Below are 17,265 nucleotides of genomic sequence, written 5' to 3' on the forward strand. Positions count from 1 at the left end.
TTTATGAGCAACAGTATAGGGGAATGTTGTGTCCTTACACAAAACAAGAAACAGTCAGTATGTACAGTCAGGATGATACAACAGGCTGATGCTGTTTTAATCTTTTGTAAATACACACAGACAAAGCATTGTTTTATACAATATCACATCTAAATGTTCCTGCTACACAGCTGCTACAGATATAAATTAATAACAATTGTATTTTTTTTGTATTATTGTCTCTTGGGTATTATTGTCTTTACACTTTGTAACTTGTTTTTGAAAAGTGCTCTACAAATAAAGATTATTATTATTATTATTATTATAAAAACATGGACGTGCAATTTTGTGCAATATCATGGCAATAAGCACTGAACATTTTCATTTAACCATACACACTTACTTGTACTTGAGTTTTGATATTGTAATGTAAATATATAGCTATATGTCAGTTCTCATACATATCTATACGCAATTCACCAACTGTACCATCAATCTTGTTTATGTTTGGCATTACATGTATTTTGGATATCTGTTTATTGATATGTTGCACTATTTCCCATTTTGTACTTCAACTGTGGTACAACTATATTCCTCAGTTTAAATAAAGCTCTCTCTTTCCTTAGAGTGAGTCTCTAAATTACATTACAGCAGAAAAAGGAATCATACTGTCAGAATCAGATCCTTTGCAGGTCTCTTTATGCTATGTAGCATTTAATATATCAAAACATTGTTTCAATAGCTGGACAACATAATTCTGACTTACAGACAATGTACAAGCTTTTTCCTGAGCTCTTAACCTGATCACAGACTTCATGGAGTTGCATGCGATGTAGATGGATGTGCTCACATGCAAGCTCAGTAGTCATCATGATTTAATCCATAGCACTGCAAAGATTTCTTGTTCATGCTGGTTTTAAGTTAACTCTTAGCGATCTGAAAATGAAGACAGTGTGATACTAAACCTAATAGAGACGTCAAGTCTGTGATTTTGTTGCAAATTGACTTTCATATTAAATATTTTAATTGCTTCAGCATCATGGACTAATTCTCTTGTGATTTAATATGAAGCATTATTAACAACACAGTTTATAGCACTCAATTGTGATGTGATTACCAAATATTAGTGGGAACACTGGACACAGTGAATGCAGCTTTTAGAGGTTTATTATTTGTCCTAAGCAGGATGCCCTTAACACTAAAGGCAGCCTAAACTTAAAAAGTAAACCTAGTACGGCAAAACATTGGATTGAATTTATCACTAGTTCACAATGTAGTCATCTTGTTGCTCAACTCACCATCTTTCTCCACCTTAAGGATGACTCTGAATACTGAAGAGTCTGATGAATCCCAGATGGACACTTTCAACAATCAACGCACGCTCCTTGAATGCAAGACATAACCTGACTCAGTTTAGGGTGATCAATTTAATATATTTCATAAAATACAGGAACCACTGAGTAGGCGAGGTTTTAGGCGAGAATTAACTGTAACCTTTAATAAACAATCCAAGTGTCTTGTATCTTGACTACATTTGTTTGTCTCAACAGAACTAAAACAAAATAAAATTGAAAACAAATATTAAAATCAACAACAACAAAAAAATACAATCACAAAACACATAATTGTTCACTACAAAACACAGACATGTCTTCAAGTGTGTTCAGTCAGTAGTAAGTACATGGGCTCCTGAAGGAAACACATTAAAAGTGCTCAAACGTACAGTTCTTTAAGACAAAGGGCCTCTTGCAAGAATCACAAGTACGGATTTGTTCTTAAGTGGCACGTACACGTGATTTAACAGAACTTGTTGGATTTGCCAGAAAGTCGTTGTTGTAATGCCTTAATCTGAATGAATTTACAGTTTAACTATGTTACAGAATCCTACTAAAATTAATAACTAAAACAGACTTTATGCAAAATTAATACTTTGTAGGTGTTATAAGCATATTTTGGAGTGGCAACCTAAACAATTCAGTACTTGTTTGGAAAATTATCTTACACCGGTGCACCTGATAGTCTAACATGTCTTAATCCCTCTGCTGCAATAACATTTTCTAATTGTTTCGGGTCTCCCTACACCACTACTTACACCTCTAAACTTATTATGTTCTCGGCTGCTGATTTCTGACAGCAGGATGAGAAGCTCTAACATTTTTTAAATGAAACTTGCCCACAAATTGAGAAGAACAGGAACTCTTGTATGGCAATTTTAGGGCAGTTGATAATCCAATTGATGACACAATCATTCATTGACTTGTAAACAGGTGGTGCTCGCTAGGTTGAAACGGGCAATTTACTTAAAGTTTGTGCAGTTAAAGGTTAAAGATACGAAAATGTTCTTGCAAGAGGCCTAATGTGTAAATTATGTGGATTCCCTAGTCTACCTATGTCGATTAGGCTTTCACATCAAATGGTTCCCTGTGTGAGAGATGTTCCCCCCCGTTCTTCCTCAAGTCTCTTAAGGATGGACTGTCTCTACAAGGACAGGGAGAATATGTGAAAGGGCAGGAGTGGAGCCAGTGGAAGTTCTCATCATGCTCTCTCAAAGGCACCAGTCTTCTGATGTGAACTTGAGCCCATGTATCATCTTGATCCCTGATGTGCAGCCTGTTGCACGAACAAGAGATCACTCAGCTCTGTGACATACACTCCCAAGTCCCTCCTCTTCAAGGCTTTCATCATTTTCAAAGCTGCAAGTCCTCTTTTCATGGTTCTGGTCCCTCTGGGTCTAAGCATTCTCTATACTGACCCAAACTCAGCCATCCAGGCTACATATTTTTCCAGGTCGGCTGCAGAGACAGACTTGGAGATCTTCTTGAGCGTGAGGGTGAAGTCCTCCATGGTCACAGGCATCTGCAGTTCATCTTTGGACAGAGCTCGGATCTCCTCTGGGCTCAGGCCTTGGATTCGACGGCGCATTGCCATCATGGACGCATCCCTGATGTGCATGTAAAGACAGGAGCAGAGGGGGGCACATGCATAACACTTCCTTTTTATAAAATATGCTCCCTAAAACACACTACACATAGTATTTCTACTATTTTGGATTCCGTACTGAAGAGTTTTAGTCCTGTCAAAATGGATGGAGTCAAGGCTGTGATCACTACTGGCTGAAATCCCGCAGGCTACAGGCTGTGTGTGGATGATACTCACACATATACACATACACACACACACACAAGGTCAATGAAACAATGCAAGCCAGAGATGAGCAGTGACAGCACGGGCAACATAAAATACCTGACATTCCTGGCTTAGCTACGGTAGAAAAAGCCCACAAGGACAAGGATAAGATGGTAAGGAGAAGTGTTCATCTAAAGCAAGTATTAAACTGCGATTAGAAGTAATGTTAAGCATATAAACAGATTCAAATGATCAATGCTTACTTTAAATAATCATTGGTGGTATCTCTTTATATGTAGCAGTGTGTCACACAGTATTGAGGAAGCTATTATAAAGCTCTGGTACCTCCCAGAAAAGAGAGAGACAATAAAAAGGATAATTATGGAGAATATATACTACTTATCTGACAATCACTCAAATAATAATTTCGTATGTAATTATTGATTAGCAATAGACAATATAACTTGGTTGATTGGTATTGATTTTGAAATAATTAAAAAATGAGAATGGATCATCGAGCGTTCGGAGGAGAGGGGTTAAGAAGAAGACTGGAGTCAAATACAACTGAACTGCACACAGGAGTTACATTTTGATTTGATCTTCCTCTTCCCTCTTGCCCTCTTTTTGTCTGAATGTGTGGGGAATAAATATTGTAACATATTTTTTTCCTCATTTCCACTTCTACATAAACTTATAACATGTGTTTGCAACACTTCTGCCTGCTCCAGGAAAGATAGCAAAGAAGTGCTGTTTTACCACCTGTGTTGCATCTGCAAGGTTCTCCAGCGATCATTACGCAAGGTTGTGGCTATTTGCACTTTGGATGCTGCTATTATTTAAATATAGATATATGCACTTTAAAATGTTCCAGTCACACCTTGCTCACTCCACCTTACAGTAATAGATCAGCTCTGTCTAGTCTAGTGTCAGTTCCTGGGTTGTGTTTTATCGTGTCTTATCTTGTAAGTTGAATTATTGTGACTTTGTTTTTAACACCTTGGACCGTGTGAAACGGCATTTTGTTCATCTGTATACCTGGTATGTGGATGAATGACAATAAAAAAAACTTGAATTATTTAAAGCACTCACACCATTAATTTATCACATATACCTGTAAACCATCATCGGTGGTGATATCTCAACGTGATCGATAGGCTTTAGCTTCTATCATTATTTTTTTCACGACAGTTTGACAGCCTGAATACAACCTTCAAATGCACAATGCAGCTGCAAAACTGTCAGCTTCTTTCCGAGATGGTTTTTTCCAAAAATTAGGCAATATTTCTCCGTGGAGTACAGTAATAGGTCCGACAGTTTGTCGGACTTAGCAACAGTAACTATGGGGGGCGTGGCTTAGCGAAGGGTCAATTGTCAGAAGGATGGTCAATGATTAATTTAAAGCAATCATATTGAAGCAGACTTTACAAGTTACTTCACAACTGACTAACATATATGATATTATTCTAGATTATAATTAGCGATGCATTAATGTCAAAGCATCACTAATGTTAAAGGTCGGGCTAATTTCTTTATACTGCCAGGTAGCTAAATCTATAATAATGCATCATAACGGATTAGTTGATTATATTTTGTATCAAAATCTGAATCTGTCAAATAAATGTAGTTGAGAGAGTTTAATATTTGCCTCCAAAATGTAATGAAGTGTAAGTATAAAGTAGCATAAAATACTAGAGCCCGGCCGATATGCGATTTTTTAGACCGATACAGATTTTGATATTAGAGGATTTTAAAATTTGATATTCCAACATATCAGCCAATTTTCTTTTTTCCCCCTCCTTTTCCAAAACCATATTATAAAGAAAGATCGCAAACATTTGTCATGTGTAGTTATGACAGCTCACTAAGATAATATTATGCAGTTGAAAAATAAAATGATTATGTCTGCTGATTGCAGTGTTTTTGTGGTTCAAAAAAAAATGTGTTGCCAACAGGGGAGTTGCAGAGTGCCCTCTGGTGGACCAACTATGCAACAACAACACTCATAACATAATTGAAGGATCCATCTTTCATCCTTCCCTTTCTTTTTTAATTTTAACTTTATCGGCTGTTAGTGATACGGATCTATCTGCAATTAGCTCATATCGACCGATAATACTGCAACACCGATTTATCGGTTGGACTCTAACATGCATTACACACAGTGAAGTAATACATAATCTTCTGCCAAGAGAGATAAAGACTAAATGACATAAACTTTATCATCGACTTTATCAACATTAAGCAGCTTACTATGTTTATCAGTATGGAAAAATAACCTACACTGTTGGGACATAGGGGAGAAGAACTCAATACATGTCCATTGATCTGCATTCATTATCCTTGAACCTGTCTGTGATTAAACTCTACTATCCATTTCTATGTCAGTCTTAAGAGTTAAAGAGAAGATCAAATCCTGTGTTTTCATTTTTGTAGCAAGCCGTAGGTCAGAGAATGTGCATCTTTATACTCATCCAACTGTCCTTACACAGGAAAGTGATGCCTGTATACATTACATTGTTTGTGATTCATGTTCACAGCAAAATGCAAATACCTGCTCTGTTGCTCATAAAGATATGTAATCTGTCTCTTTCTCTCACACTCAAGCACAAAACACACACTGTCTATGGTTGCCCTTGTAATTTCAAAATGACTGAAATGGCTGTTACACACCTCCAGCAGCTATATGTATTCAAGAGTCAAAACAGCGTGTATAACCTCTGTGGCCACACTTCATCTTTTTCCATTGCACGTATATTCCAGGTTGTAGTAATACCATATTTCATTTACAAAATCCTAAAGCAGAAAAAGCTGATAATGAATTTCTATTTTGTAATTTTGTACACACACTACCACACACACCTGCAGACGTTGGTGATGTCTGCTCCAGAGTAGCCCTCAATCTTCTCAGCAATGAGGTCCAGGTCCACGTCAGCAGCAACCTCCACCTCCCTCAGGTTGATCTTTAGGAGCTCTGCACGACCCACAGCTACACACACACACACACACACACACACACACACACACACACACGATTGTTGTGTGCAGCCTAGGTTGGACCACTACAGCAACCATTGCTTGTTTGTTTGATTGTTTGTTGTGTGGCTAGTTTGTTGGTGATGAGGTCACCTGTTGGCAGGGAGATGTAGATCCGCTTCTCCAGCCGCCGTCGTAACGCCTCGTCGATGTCCCATGGGAAGTTGGTGGCAGCGAGAACCATCACCATCTTAGAGGGGTCATCATTCTCCAGAGCTCCCCCCACACCTGGTCACAAAACCACAGTAAAATGCATATTATTGTACCATACATATGACATATGATACCTGACCTGTATTTTTTTAGTTTAATACTGGCCTTTCTACAGGTCTATAGACTCTGCTGTTTTTTGTTGTGATTTCATTCCAAACATTGCCAAAATTTATGCTTTTGATTGTAATTTTTGTTAACATTTAAATGTGTTTCTTGAACTAACACCACAAACAACTCCATTAGAAACCCCTTCACAGCTTCACCTCCACACTTCCCTAATCCACTCACCATCCATCTGAATCAGAAGTTCTGATTTGACCCTGCGGCTGGCTTCATGTTCATCAGATGTTCCTCTTCTGCCACAGATGGAGTCAATCTCGTCTATGAAGATGGTTGTTGGTGCATAAAACCGGGCCTATGAAAAATAATACTGAACAAATCTATACCATATAACAAAAGAATTACATCTTCAATTTGGTACTGTGTGGTTTTGCTAAACAGGCCGCATACGTGTCTATTAACTCACCATTTCAAACAGCAGACGAACAAGTTTTTCGGACTCGCCCCTGTATTTGGAGGTGAGGGTGGAGGAGGACACGTTGAAGAAAGTAGTCCCACATTCTGTGGCCACAGCTTTGGCTAACATCGTCTTCCCTGTCCCGGGAGGGCCAACCATTAACACACCCTGAGACAAAATGTTACATATTTTTAAAACTTAAGACGTACAAACTCATGTACACAGACACACACAAAGGATTTTGGGCTGACTAGCAGTCACAGAAAGACTGTCACTGTTATTACTTAGCTATACATAACCTTAGCATAAATGTCAAACTATCTGCTCCTGCTATCGGCGAAAAACTGTATTCGCTAAAGTATCCCCTGCAAATAATCACCTATGACAAAATCACATATGATCAAGTCTTATTGTACAGATTTTTACTTTGCTTAGCCACATTACTTTGAGGTATCACGTTATAGTTTATGACTGGGAGCCTGAATAAACACTGCATTATCTTTAAAGGCTGGGAAAACCTACAGTATTATCTCAACCAGCTTCTTACTCATCGACCGGGCCGCAAACCGATTCCAGTCAGTTCAGTGTTGGCTTCTGGGCCCCAAAGAACCAATCATCCATCCAAACACCCCTCTTGATTTATTTTGACTGAATGCAAAAGTCCCTCCAGTCAACAATGTGTTTTTCGTATTGTTACTTCACTTGGATTTTTGATCTTCAATGTGCAGAATGATGTGTGCAGAGTTTGTTTACACATGCATCTGCTGAAGGGGAAAGGCTTTTCTGTGCTCACCTTAAATCTCTAAAATTTACACAAGGAAAACTGAAGCCTGCAGGTCACACAGACAGAAAACTGACTTTTCAGCAAAGTAGGAGACATTTTGTGCCCAATACGTTTTCAAATGTAGGAAGAAGAATCTGGAAAACCCATATCAGAAAGAAAATCTTCCTCTAAGCAGATTATGTTTTAAAAACATGTCTGGAGAGAATCTTAAAGTAGACTTAGTCTGTTCCCAGAATATTAAACCTTAAGATTTGACTAGCCTCCAGTGCTATGAGAAATTAATATTAACCTGATAATCAGACAAAATTGTCATTTGTTTTGTCTTCCTTCCTTCATTCTATTTGAATAGTTAGATAAAGTTAGTAAGAGCCCTTTGATGCTGCGGGACAACAATACTTTTTACTGGTCATCCTCTAAATTAAAACCCCTGTATGTCAGCTTTAAAATACATTAAATATGAATTAGAGTGTAGCTGGTAATCAGAGAGGAACATCAATTATTGTTCATTTTTAAGAATTAACTGCTGAAAATTCTGTACGTCATACATATCCATTAGAGACAAACAAGTAAGAAGCACAGAATTTAGATCCACAAGGCTGATAAACAGGAAAAGGCAGCTAAAAGAGTGCACAGAGCATCGCATCTGCTCCAAGAGTGACAAACCACAGATCTGATCCGGCTTACCAGTTATAATTCTTCTCCCATTTCATTTTTTAAGCTCAACTCATACAATGCGTTGCAAATAAACAATTAACATTTAGTGTTCCTGCAAAACTAGGAGCTGACTTCTACAGTGAAACACTGCCTGAATGTGCTGCAAAGTTAGTGTTCATGTTTGTTGTTAAAGCTCTGATTCATGAAACCTTGACAGAGAGCAAATGGCAAAAACAACACTGACTTGCAGCTGTTTAGTCATTGTGTTTAATGTAAATGTCAGAGCTGCACTTAATTACAGGGATGAAGTGAGAACGTGGGACCCAACACAACCACTGCAGACTCAGGATAATGCTGGTGTTCAGCATCCTCTTAAGTGGCTGAGCACAGGAAATTTAATATATGTAAATATGGCAGGCTGTTATTATTGGGCTTAACCATGCATGTAAATTAATTGTATTCCACTAAACTGTAAGCACCCAAATTTGGAATCACATAAAGTTTCAGTTTCCTTTGTCACTGTCCCTTCCTCACATTTGTCTGTCCGTATAACCAGTTACATACATTTTGTTTAAATGTCAATAATATTAAACAAAATTGCCATCCCTGATGCAAATCTCATCTGTTAACATTAGGATTACCGCTGCCACTCTAATGTCTGACTTTTGTGCATCTAGTCTGTGTCTGTTGCTATGGAGATTACATAAACCACAATGTGACACGATCCATAACATTTCTGTGTAATTGGAGCCCCAGATTTTCAATATAAAAAGACTGATCTCGGCAGCAGCAGGTGGGAGTGGGATGGCTCCCCTGCAGTTAGCGTGCAGTAATAGCCAGAAATCCTGCAGGAAGGACTAACATAAGAGAAATGCAAAGACCTCTATACTAAAAGTCACTTGTAATGAGACAAACAACTTCAGCCTACCTGAGTGCAAATATAACAATCATGAACTTAAAATGTATTTTTTTTCCTACAACAAACTGATTAATCTTTCATATGAAAAGAGGCCTCCAAGTGCGTAAGTAAAGAGTTAAATAATGCATGCATATTTCAAACAAATGAAAGGAATTGTGTTGCTGTAAAAACTGAAAAAGTATTGACCGTCACATGGCGGGCCTGAGGGGCAGAAGCTGCTCATGATGAAGTACAACAGAGGCTGGTACAGAAGACAACTCCCTAACTGGTCATTCAGCAGAGTCATGTAGAGACTGAGAGGCAGCACGACAGTCCTATTAATGATGTTCAAAATGTATCTTAAGGTAGAGCGCACAACAAGGTGAGCTGCTCACAGCTTTAGAAAAGTGTCTCTATTGATTTCTGTAATTCCTCAGTCATTTTTAAAAGCATACAAAAGAAATACATACAGCTCAGAGTATGTAAGCGAGCACATATGTGTATGTGTGTACCTTCCAGGGGCGACGAATGCCTCTGAAGAAGTCAGGCATCCACATGGGCAAAACCACTGCTTCTCTGAGTAGCTTCTTTGCATCTTCCAGATCAGCAATGTCTTCCCTACAGTTTATCCAGAGAACTCAGTCAGCAGTGCTATAAAAAAACTTCCACGGCAGAAAAATGCATAAAGGAGTATGTAAAAATCTGTGTATGCTACAATACCAGTGTACGTTAGGGTTACGGGACACAATATCTCTCTCCAGTGAGTCCACCAGGTCGCTGTCATATCCCGTGCCATCAAACTTCTTCTGCTCTACATCCCCTGGTGCGTCACCAACCCCTTTCTTTCCCTTATGAGGAAAAAAATAAGGAAAAAATATTAATAAAACCAAAAACAGGGGGCAGATTTCGGGGTCACTTCCCCAACAATCTTTTCATCCACTCAACCACCAATCAACCTCTGTAGTCTGACCTTATCATCTTTGGCCTTTGTGCCTCTGGGTCCTGGCCGGTCCGGTTTAGGGTTGGCCTGACCGCGACCTCCTGACACTGCCCCTCGATGCTGCAGACCAGGGGAGTCCTTCCTCTGCTGCTTCACTGCACTGTTGGGGCGCTTTACTGCAACAGGATTCCTACAGTGACAAAGACACAGAAATAAAACAATGACAATGTTCCCACAGAACTCCATTAATTAATTAACACAGCTAATTCTCTGTGGAGGTAAAGCTCAATGTCCATTTTAATGATAAGACAGTAAAAAAAAAAAAAAAAAAAATTCAACATGGTGAATCACATTGTGCTGGTACAGATAAAACAGATTATGCAAAATATGTCCCTTTGTACTTCAAAGTGCTTCCTTATAAAAGGTATTTGGTTCTATGGACAACAGTCAGTTCTGCCAGAAAGTAAACCACACACTGCAGTATTGTTCCCAGTTGTTTTATTCCATATAGAATTAAATAAGAACCAGGAATAACAGAGCAGTGAGCAGTTATTTTTTCAGCTTTCAGTGTGTAGTACTAAATAGAATTAATGGACATGTATGTGCTTCTTGTAGATTGATTGAAAATATCCTCGGTTTCAAATGTGTGTGACAATAACATGTTGATGAGTAAAAAACATGAGGTCCTAATCCTTATTTTATTTATATAATTGTCACATAAGATATAGGAATCAGTAGGTAGATTTATACAAAAATATAACCCAACCTCTTCAAGAACATAGTGTGACATACTAAATAAATGCTACTTTATGTTTTTACACTAACATCTCAACCAAATTTTGTTTTGCACACACACATTAAAAACTTAAACCTATATGTTTCAACTGACAGTAGGAAAAGTAGAAAAAATTAATTTTATTCTGTAGTGGCGGACCCTGCAAGGAGCACACAAAGGCTTTGGGTCACACAAGTAACTTCTACAAAAACACACACACACACACACACACACCTGTGTTCTGCGGGGGTGGGAGGGGGCCATATTGCCGGATCCTCGGGTCTCTCCTCGGAATGGGGGGCAAGGATGTCAACTGGCTTCTCTGACTTAAAGCTCTCAAGGGTTCCTATAATGCCTTTCACCTGCTCATACTCCTCTGTGAGTTCCTGCCTGACCTGGTTCCGAACAGAAAAGGAAGAATACTGTATCAGTGTTGCATCACAGAACATCCTACTGAAAACACAGCAGTTGGCATGTGTAGATGTCTGCAGTAAAAAAACAACACAGGGTTTAGAGTAAGGCTTTACATGTTCCAGAGGGGCCTATTTGGCTTACAGACAGCAGTCAACAGAAAATAAATACAGTTCAGCTATAATAACAAAAACAAAAAATTAAACAAAAAGTACTTGACTCCAAAACAATCTAGAGAAAGCAGAGAAAATAAGCAAGACACCAGAGGGCCGTCCTGTTGCATCCACAGCTAGTGACAGGCCAAATTAGACCCTGTTATACCTTACTGCCATCCACAGACTGTGCCAAATATATTGAGGTATAACCTGTGCCCTGATGGAAGCAAATTAAACTCATGCAGTAAAGTGTACTGAGAGCACAGTAAACTGACCTGAGCACTGGCAAAGATAATTTATACTTACAACTGTGACATTACAGCATGCTTTCACAACGTTTCCCAGTAGATTTTAGATTTTATTTTCTGACTGAGATGACCAAACCAACAGATCATACTAAATATTAGAATTGACTCAAAAATGCAAGTACAGAACACTGTCACCAGAGACATAAAACACTGAACATGTATGGATTTTTAAAAACAGAATCAGTGTTGTCATCAAAGCAAAGTTTATCAACTGCAGTCATAGCACAGGCCCCCTGTAATGATGGTTTATTAACAAGTGTTACAATTATATGGTCAGGGGTTTTGGGAACTCACCTGTTGCCATTTGACTTTAAGTGCAGGGTCCCTGAGTGACTGACAGTGCTTGTGGATCTGTTGAATGACACCCTGGTAGTACACAATGGAGGAGTCATAGTTCCCCAGTAAAGCATACTCACGGCCCTTCTTGGCGTTGTCACATATGTCTGCCAAATTCATGCTGAATAACAGCTATTTAGGGGGGGACAAAAACAACAACAACAACATAAAAAAACAAAAACAGGTAACTACTTTGACTAAGAGCTGAAACAATGAGTTGGCTAATGTTGGCTAGATACAACGTTTTAAACTAGGTCAAAACCACATTTTTTATCAACAAGCCCGGTGTCCTCATTTTAAATCCTACTTATTACAGAATGGTGCAGCTCTAACGTTATTCAAGTCGACTACCTATGAGATATAACTAACGTTAACGTTCATCAAACTGTGATAAAACACCCGGAAAAGCATGTTAGTTAAGCTAGCTAACCTGGAGCTGTGAACATATGTATCGTAGACGGTTGACTTGACGGTTAAATAAAGCCACTATTCAAATAAAATTGCTTTCTTGCCTACACCTTGTCATCTTGCCAACGTTAGCCGTCGCTAGCCTGCGGCTAGGCCACAGACAAAAAACAAAACCAACCGTTTGGCAATAAACGTTACACGCGACTTAATCCTCCCAGCATGTGTTAAATATGTATCTGGACAAAAACAACCGACCGACAACCTAAACGATATTCTTTAACTGCATATACAACGTGAAAATCATTCTTATACCTGCATGAAAAGCACTTATTTGTGTTTGTTTTTTGAATCAGAGGTCCAGAAAGTGTTACCATGGCCGCAGAGAGACGCCGTGTGAAGAATCCAGACTGCTTGATTACAGCGTTGCATTCATGGACTTCACGGAAAGCTGGTAAATATGACAAGCTTGCTGGGTGATCATCGTTCGAGGTCAACACCAATCAAGAGAGCTGACAATACTCCAGCAAAGTCTCGCTATCAGGTTTTTTTTATTGATGAAGTAGAAAATAGGATCTTGTGTCGGAATTGCATTATTACCTATGTTTCTGTTGGATACACATACTTTGAACTAGAATAATGCTAGTTTACATACTTACACTAACGCATCATCAGATCTATAGCTATGCAAACGTTGGTCACTAGTCGTCGCTGAAATCCAGTAAAATATTGCAAACATAAGGATGAAGGACATAGGAAACAATCTCATTACATGGTCCCTTTAATAATTAATAGCTGTTCTGGAGCTTTCTATCATATCACATGATCCTTATCAGCAGATGGAGTTCATCTAGTTGTAATGGAATTGTAGATCTTCAAATGTCCATGTTGGTTATATGGATAGATGAAGGAATAAATTACAGTTTTTCAGCCCTAATCACAAAATACGGCAAACAATAAAATAATATATTATTTTATCCTTCACTATGTGTAAGTATTTATAAGTGCATTATGATTTGAAGAGCCTGCTGCAGTCTCACCATATCAAACAAACACAGCAGAGAAATTAAGACATTTCTGATAAAACCTCTTTTATTGATTTGCAGTTTAACATTGTCACAAGTTGCCATACTGTTGGAAAGTGTTTGCATTATTGTTCACATGCAACTAAAGTATCAGTCAGTCATTTATCTCATACCGTCAATACTTTCCGGCATAACAATTTTCAGAGCTGAGCATGTACTCGTTAATGCTTTTCAAGTGAACTATGTGGACACAAAGCTGGTAATGTTCATATTTATATTTGAAAGTTACACATTCAGCAACAGCATCAAAACATTTACTGCATTTTCATTTGTTAAAAACTGAAATGTCACTTTAAAACATTTCTTCAGTTTCAATTTACCTTATTGGTCCCTTTCCTTACACTGAAATCTATTTTGTCCCTTTAATTATGGTCCGCATTGAATACTGCAGTAAAGTTGTAGTGCTACTAAACAGCGGATTGCATATAATTTGTTAAAGTGCATTTTGCAATGCTTTGTTTTTTTATTTAAAGTGATTTCATGTACAGTTTGAGCTACACATGTTTGGCATGCCTCCAAAGCCATTCATGCATTTCATTGAAATGTTGATTTAATATTCTATCTGTGCTTTATATCAGGCAGGGTTTTTTCCTTTTCTATCTCACCATAAGAGCCCTGTCTGAATTCAGCCTCAGTGCTTTCCTCAGCACCATTAGTGTTACGGAAGGCTGCAATGACCTTCGTCCACTCTCAAATGTACATCCATACAGGATGGAGGCGACCTCAGCATTGACAAGTTGCCGCTTCCTGCTCTCTTTGGTTCAACAGCTGCCGGACATTGCTCTCACTCGGCTGCTTCAGTCTCAGGGGTTTGTGGCTCTTTAGTCTATAAGCCAAAGTCAGAAAGATTGCGTCAACATGCTCCTTCTCAGCAGGGTCCTTGGCAGAAGTCTCAAACAGTGGGAAGTTGTAGCTGTCGGCGAGACGCTGGGCGGCCGACGGGCGGCGGTCCCTCAGGTCACACTTGTTGCCCACCATGATGCGGGGTACCAGCGGCCCAACAGAGTGTTGGCTGCACTCCTCAATCCACTCAGGGATACTCTCGAAGGAGCAGAGGCTGGTCATGTCGTATACAAAGATGATGGCATGGACGTTGCGGTAGTAGTGCTCCACCATGCTGTTCCTGAAACGCTCCTGACCTGCTGTGTCCCAGATCTGCAACTGGCACAGCAGAAACACATACTGATATGACTAAAAACATTTAAAGGATAAGGTCAGTGTAATTCTATATTTTTCTTATTGTTAACCAATCCAAAGAAAAGACTAAAGCCATCTATCTATCTCTCAATACTTGTTGACTTTCCTACTGTGTCTGTGGCACTCAGCTCCAAGCCCATTTGTTCCTAGTGGAGACATAAATCTTTAACAACTGACCAAAGACATATAGTTTGAAAGAGGCTCAGTAATTTCCTAAAACAGATGAGCACTGTAGTTTTTTTTTTTTTAAGCAAACGATGCTCAAACAGGGTACAAATGGTGTAAATTGTTAGGACTACTTTCGGCAGCAGATGAATACAAATGTGGTACATTATTGAGTATGTATAATGTATGATGTAGTTGTGAAAGAACATATCGCCCAGTGCAAAGATGTGGCTCAATGATGTGTTTTTATTATTACTAAGCACATGTGTAAATACTTGGCTGGATGGCTGGATTCCATTCAGCTGCTTTAGTTCTAGGGTCCTGATATTGTTCATGCTTGCTCACTGACATACTGTCATGGCTTACTGGGCCACAAATAGACAGCTGTGAAAAAGGCCTATTAGCAGAGCACGGCTGGTATAGGCATAACAGGTGCCACCACAACAAGCTAACTCTGGCTACAGACTCCCGAAAAGAGTAAAATCCTGCAGGCACAAAGAGAGGACATTACACGCCAGCCTTATCCTTTAAGCTCCACAAATTAGAAGTAAAAATTATTGGTGCAAGAATATTAGATGCTTCCATGCCATCACATAAATCTTTATTATTGTTTCAGAAACCTGAGACTACACTTGTATATCGTCACAGTAATGCTGTGGGGAAATTATGGAACAATCTGTTGAAAAAGGCTCATCTGTCTAACAGATTAAAAGGTTTTATCTTATTTTTTACATATTGTCCTGCACAGAGACATTGACTTTTGCTGAATACCTTTTCTTCTAGGGGTATAATGTCTACTTTAAATTGATTATGTGATTTAGTAGGACATGTAGCCTACCAGCTGGTCATTTAAAGAGGTAGGCCTGTGTTTTGTAGTGGTGCTATCACCATGCATTGCACAGCTCCTTGAATGTCTGAAAACAACAGGCTCCAGGTCAGTCTCTCCTCTGTGTCCACTTATGAGCGGTGGCTCAAACAGATGGCCGTGTCAATCGTTCAGGAAACTGAGGTGTGGCGTGACATTAAAGTGTAGGAGTGTGTTTGTAGGTCCTCTCACCTTGATACTCTCCCCATCGAGCTCCAGCGTCCTCTCTCTAAAATCAACCCCGATCGTTGCCTCTGGGTTTTTCAGGAAAGTGCCCCCGCAGAATCTGTAAGTCAAACACGTCTTTCCCACATTTGAATCTCCTATGACTATTATCTTGAACACCCGAGCTTGTCCAGTCTCATAGTCATGGTGCGAAGAGCGCTCCAAGGAGTCATTTTGACTGAAAACGGTGTCAAATGCCTCCCCAGGTTTGTTTTCTATTGCCATCTCTCATCTTCTCGCGGTCTGGATGTGAACGGCATTGAAACATCGCGAGAATTCGAAAGCCAATAGGATGAGCTTGTTATTCATCACTTTAGCCACATTCCTAGAATTTGTTGATGATTTTTCAATCTTATCTAGGAAATTCTTCATTCACAAACATATATATATATACACACTATACTATGCTCAAACTATGTTATATTTTATATTCTATTTTATATTGTTTTACTACACTACATTATGTTACACTATAATAATACATTTCACATATACTTGTATATCTTATATCCCCTACTATACTGTACTATATAATGTTTTTCTTACATTATGTACTACGTTCTATTTCTATTATAGTTTCATATTAATACAGACAAACACCAAGTGTCATTACTTGACCATATTATACGTTAGATCAGTGCACGCTGTAAACATATGCACTCACCTAAAGGATTATTAGGAACACCATACTAATACTGTGTTTGACCCCCTTTCGCCTTCAGAACTGCCTTAATTCTACGTGGCATTGATTCAACAAGGTGCTGAAAGCATTCTTTAGAAATGTTGGCCCATACTGATAGGATAGCATCTTGCAGTTGATGGAGATTTGTGGGATGCACATCCAGGGCACGAAGCTCCCGTTCCACCACATCCCAAAGATGCTCTATTGGGTTGAGATCTGGTGACTGTGGGGGCCATTTTAGTACAGTGAACTCATTGTCATGTTCAAGAAACCAATTTGAAATGATTCGAGCTTTGTGACATGGTGCATTATCCTGCTGGAAGTAGCCATCAGAGGATGGGTACATGGTTGCCATAAAGGGATGGACATGGTCAGAAACAATGCTCAGGTAGGCCGTGGCATTTAAACAATGCCCAATTGGCACTAAGGGGCCTAAAGTGTGCCAAGAAAACATCCCCCACACCATTACACCACCACCACCAGCCTGCACAGTGGTAACAAGGCATGATGGA

At 39.1% G+C, this 17,265-nt stretch overlaps 2 protein-coding genes and 1 long non-coding RNA gene across 5 annotated transcripts in view; 1 reads left to right on the top strand and 2 right to left on the bottom strand.

Annotated features, from left to right (window-relative positions):
* Nucleotides 1–1,128: 1,128 nt before the first annotated feature.
* katnal1 (katanin p60 subunit A-like 1) lies at nt 1,129–13,031 on the bottom strand. Of its 3 annotated transcripts, none has more exons than XM_046053238.1 (11): nt 12,909–13,031; nt 12,088–12,261; nt 11,154–11,314; nt 10,175–10,334; nt 9,925–10,052; nt 9,717–9,822; nt 6,878–7,036; nt 6,640–6,766; nt 6,232–6,366; nt 5,965–6,091; nt 1,129–2,920 (listed from the first exon to the last, which is right to left on the bottom strand). In XM_046053238.1, exons 1-11 carry the CDS (start codon nt 12,909–12,911, stop codon nt 2,722–2,724), a joined length of 1,479 nt encoding a protein of 492 aa, XP_045909194.1. In that variant the 5' UTR covers nt 12,912–13,031; the 3' UTR covers nt 1,129–2,721. The 3 variants fall into 3 exon arrangements, with proteins under 3 accessions (XP_045909194.1, XP_045909193.1, XP_045909195.1); XM_046053237.1 differs by having other exon boundaries at nt 12,850–12,958; XM_046053239.1 differs by lacking the exon at nt 12,909–13,031 and adding an exon at nt 12,560–12,716.
* A 569-nt stretch (nt 13,032–13,600) lies between these two features.
* On the bottom strand, nt 13,601–16,355 carry zgc:101559 (Ras-related protein Rab-33B-like). The gene is made up of 2 exons (XM_046053240.1): nt 16,039–16,355; nt 13,601–14,780 (listed from the first exon to the last, which is right to left on the bottom strand). The coding sequence occupies exons 1-2, from the start codon at nt 16,294–16,296 to the stop codon at nt 14,343–14,345; spliced, it is 696 nt and encodes a 231-aa protein (XP_045909196.1). The 5' UTR covers nt 16,297–16,355; the 3' UTR covers nt 13,601–14,342.
* Nucleotides 15,895–17,265, top strand: part of LOC123973321 — a 39,587-nt gene continuing 38,216 nt past the window's right edge. Inside the window, exon 1 of the long non-coding RNA XR_006825593.1 lies at nt 15,895–15,915. This is a non-coding gene — a long non-coding RNA (uncharacterized LOC123973321). The remainder of the gene's footprint in view (nt 15,916–17,265) is intronic.

Source organism: Micropterus dolomieu, linkage group LG07, assembly GCF_021292245.1.
Source record: "Micropterus dolomieu isolate WLL.071019.BEF.003 ecotype Adirondacks linkage group LG07, ASM2129224v1, whole genome shotgun sequence".
Classification (NCBI taxonomy): Eukaryota; Metazoa; Chordata; class Actinopteri; order Centrarchiformes; family Centrarchidae; genus Micropterus; species Micropterus dolomieu.